This window comes from Myotis brandtii, unplaced genomic scaffold, assembly GCF_000412655.1.
Source record: "Myotis brandtii unplaced genomic scaffold, ASM41265v1 scaffold207, whole genome shotgun sequence".
Taxonomy (NCBI): Eukaryota; Metazoa; Chordata; class Mammalia; order Chiroptera; family Vespertilionidae; genus Myotis; species Myotis brandtii.
This window is the reverse complement of record NW_005357736.1, coordinates 131,748-134,770: the sequence shown is the minus strand read 5'-3', so window position 1 is coordinate 134,770 and position 3,023 is coordinate 131,748. Positions and strand designations below refer to the sequence as shown.

Here is a 3,023-nt window from a genome sequence, read left to right as displayed (position 1 = left end):
AGACCCGCCTCCTCCTGCTGCCTCACCTGCCTGCTGCCCGGGGGGCGGCAGCCCCTCTGCCCGGGGTCCCGGGGGGGCTCAGGGGAGGAGAGGCCAGGTCCGTGGTGGCCGGGCAGGCAGATGGCGGGAGGAGCGTTTGCCAGCGGCTCCCTGGTCCATCCCAGAAAAGACTGTCCTGTTCACCTTACGGGCAGGGCATTGAGAGCTCAGGGGGCACAGCGTGGTGGCCGTCACCGGGTGGCATCACCCCCCGCGCTTTGGACGGCGCCTTTAGGGAGCATGAGCCTTGCTTACCTCCCTCAGGGTCTGTCTGTGTGTCACGCATGTCCTTTTTTATTATTATTATTGATTTCAGGAAGGGAGAGGCAGAGAGAGAGAAATATCAATGAGAGAATCACTGATCGGCTGCCTCCTGCACGCCCCCCACTGGGATCAGCCTGCAACCGGGGCATGTGCCCTTTGATCGGAATCGAACCGTGACTTCCTGGTTCATAGGTCAACGCTCAACCACTGAGCCACGCCGGCCGGGCATGTCACACATGTCTCGTTGCCCCCCCACCCCCACCCCCATCACTGCTGACACCCCGTGGTGATGTCAGGCCTGGCGGTCAGAGATGCAAGGGTCCCGGGCCGCGACCGGCGGCAGGATGTGCCCTCGAGGCCCCGGCCACACCAGCCCCTCTCTGCTCCGCTTGGCACAGGGGTCTGTCCTACATCAAGATCATGGACGTGGGGCAGAGCTACGTGGTGAACCGCGTGGCCGACCACATCCAGAGCCGCATCGTGTACTACCTCATGAACATCCACGTGACCCCGCGCTCCATCTACCTCTGCCGGCACGGCGAGAGCGAGTTCAACCTCAAGGGCCGCATCGGCGGGGACCCGGGACTGTCCCCGCGGGGCAGGGAGGTCAGTGTGTGTGTGTGCGCGCGCGCGCTGGGCTGCCGCTCTCATAGCCAATATGCAGTCATCGAGATGCATGACCTTCATTCAGTCTAGAAGGTTCCCACCCTGTAGGGAAGGTCACCAAGCACCGAGCAGATGCCTGGGGGAGGCGTGGGTTCGGGAGTGGCCTGCGCCCACAGTCAGCTGTGCTGGCCGTGGTCGAGGGGAGATACTGAGGCCTGAGCGGGAGGTCCTGCAGCCTCGGCGTGGTTGGGGCTGGGGCAGCGGCGGGCGGGCACCTTCTGACCGACAGCGGGACAGCCCTGAGGGTGTGGGTGCTGCCGCCTGGCTCTTCACGGGTCCTCCAGGCGCGTGGCCGGGGACCTGGGGCTGTGGGGCCTGAATCCGCCGGTGCCGTTGCAGTTTGCCAGGAGTCTGGCCCAGTTCATCAGCGACCAGAACATCAAGGACCTGAAGGTGTGGACCAGCCAGATGAAGCGGACCATCCAGACAGCCGAGGCGCTGGGCGTGCCCTACGAGCAGTGGAAGGTCCTCAACGAGATCGACGCGGTAGGCGCCCCGCGGGGCCGGGCCCCGGCTTTCCTCAGTCGGTTAGGGTTTCGGGTTTGTTTGTTTAAAATATATTTTTATTGATTTCAGAGAGGAAGGGAGAGGGAAGGAGAGAGAGAAACATCAATGATGAGAGAGAATCATGGACCAGCTGCCTCCTGCACGCCCCCCACTGGGGATCGAGCCTGTAAACGGGCATATGCCCTTGACTGGAATCGAACCCGGGACCCTTTGGTCCGCAGGCCGACGCTCTACCCACTGAGCCACACCGGCTGGGGGGGATACAGTTATTTTAAAGCTGCATGTGGATCGTTGTGGAGGCGCGTCTTCAGGTCCTCCAGTTTCCTGTTGGAACAGCTTTTGGCCCCAACTTCTATTTTTGTCCCCGGAGCCCGAGCTCCTCCCGCATCCCAGCTCCTGCTTCTCATCCTCCTTCTCCCCTGAAGGCCTTGAACTGTGACTGACGTGCAGCATTGTGTCAGCTTAAGGCGTCGCCCTGATGCTTTGACACATGTACAAAGTGCGTGTCCACCGCCCACATGGGTACCGTTTCCGGGTCATGAGCCCTCGTGAGGTCTCCTCGCAGCAGCTCTCAGGCCGCAGTGGTGGTGGCTGTAGCCGCTGCCCTGGGCATCGCATTCCCAGGACTTGGTTGGTGATCACACCTCGAAGCGTGTGCCTTCCGACCCCTCACCCACTTCCCCGCCCCTGGCTTCGCTTCCTTTTTCTTTTTAAGTTTATTTTATTGTTGAGAATATTACAGACGCCCCCGTTCCACCCCGTGGCCCTCCCCACCCATCTCCCCCCGACCCCGGCCTTCACCTGTCTACTGTCTGTGTCCGTGGGCTCATCCTCCTATGATTATTTTTGTTGATCCTCATCCAAGAACATTCTTCCATTGATTTTTTTTAGTAGAGAGTGGAAGGGAAGGGGAGAGCCAGAGAGAGAGACATCGATGTGAGAGAGACACATCGACTGGTTGCCCCCTGCCACCGGGTTGACCGGAATCGAACCTGGGACCCTTCTGTCCATGGGCTGATGCTCTACCCTCTGAGCCAAACTGGCCAGGGCCGTGGCTCATCCTTTTAAGGGCCTGCTTTCACATCAGCACGGCCTCACAGGGAACGGCGATGCTCTGCCAGGCTCACCTGCCGTCTGGCCACCAGGTGTCGCTCCGGTGAAGGGTAGACCAGATGCCAGGCGTACAGGGAGGTTCTGTCCCATCACACCCGGGCCTCGGATGGGCAGCCAGTGAGGGGGAGGGGAGCAGGCAGATGGGGTCATGAAAGGGGAGGCGGGGAGGGGGCGGTGGTCATGGGTAAGACGCTCCCGGGGGGCCAGGCTCCAGACTGACCATCGGGACAGGACGGAATAACCAAATCCCTGGGGGTGTGGGCAGGAGCCTGGTGCCGTGGGAGTGGGCGGGGAGATGGGCGGAGGCGAGTCCAGGGAGAGGCGGCTGAGTGAACTGAAGGCCGGGCAGGTGGGAGGGAGAGCGTGAGCGCAGGGGCCTGCGGAGAGGCACCTGGGCAGTTCGTTCTGTAGACTCCCCCGGCCCCTGGCCGGGG

General features: G+C 62.1%; 1 protein-coding gene across 1 annotated transcript in view; it reads left to right on the top strand.

Annotated features, from left to right (window-relative positions):
• The window catches only part of PFKFB4 (6-phosphofructo-2-kinase/fructose-2,6-biphosphatase 4), a 23,200-nt gene that overhangs the window by 5,778 nt on the left and 14,399 nt on the right, over window positions 1-3,023 (top strand). Inside the window, exons 5-6 of the mRNA XM_014538978.1 lie at window positions 677-909; window positions 1,309-1,455. Coding sequence (XP_014394464.1) covers window positions 677-909; window positions 1,309-1,455 — 380 coding nt within the window. The remainder of the gene's footprint in view (window positions 1-676; window positions 910-1,308; window positions 1,456-3,023) is intronic.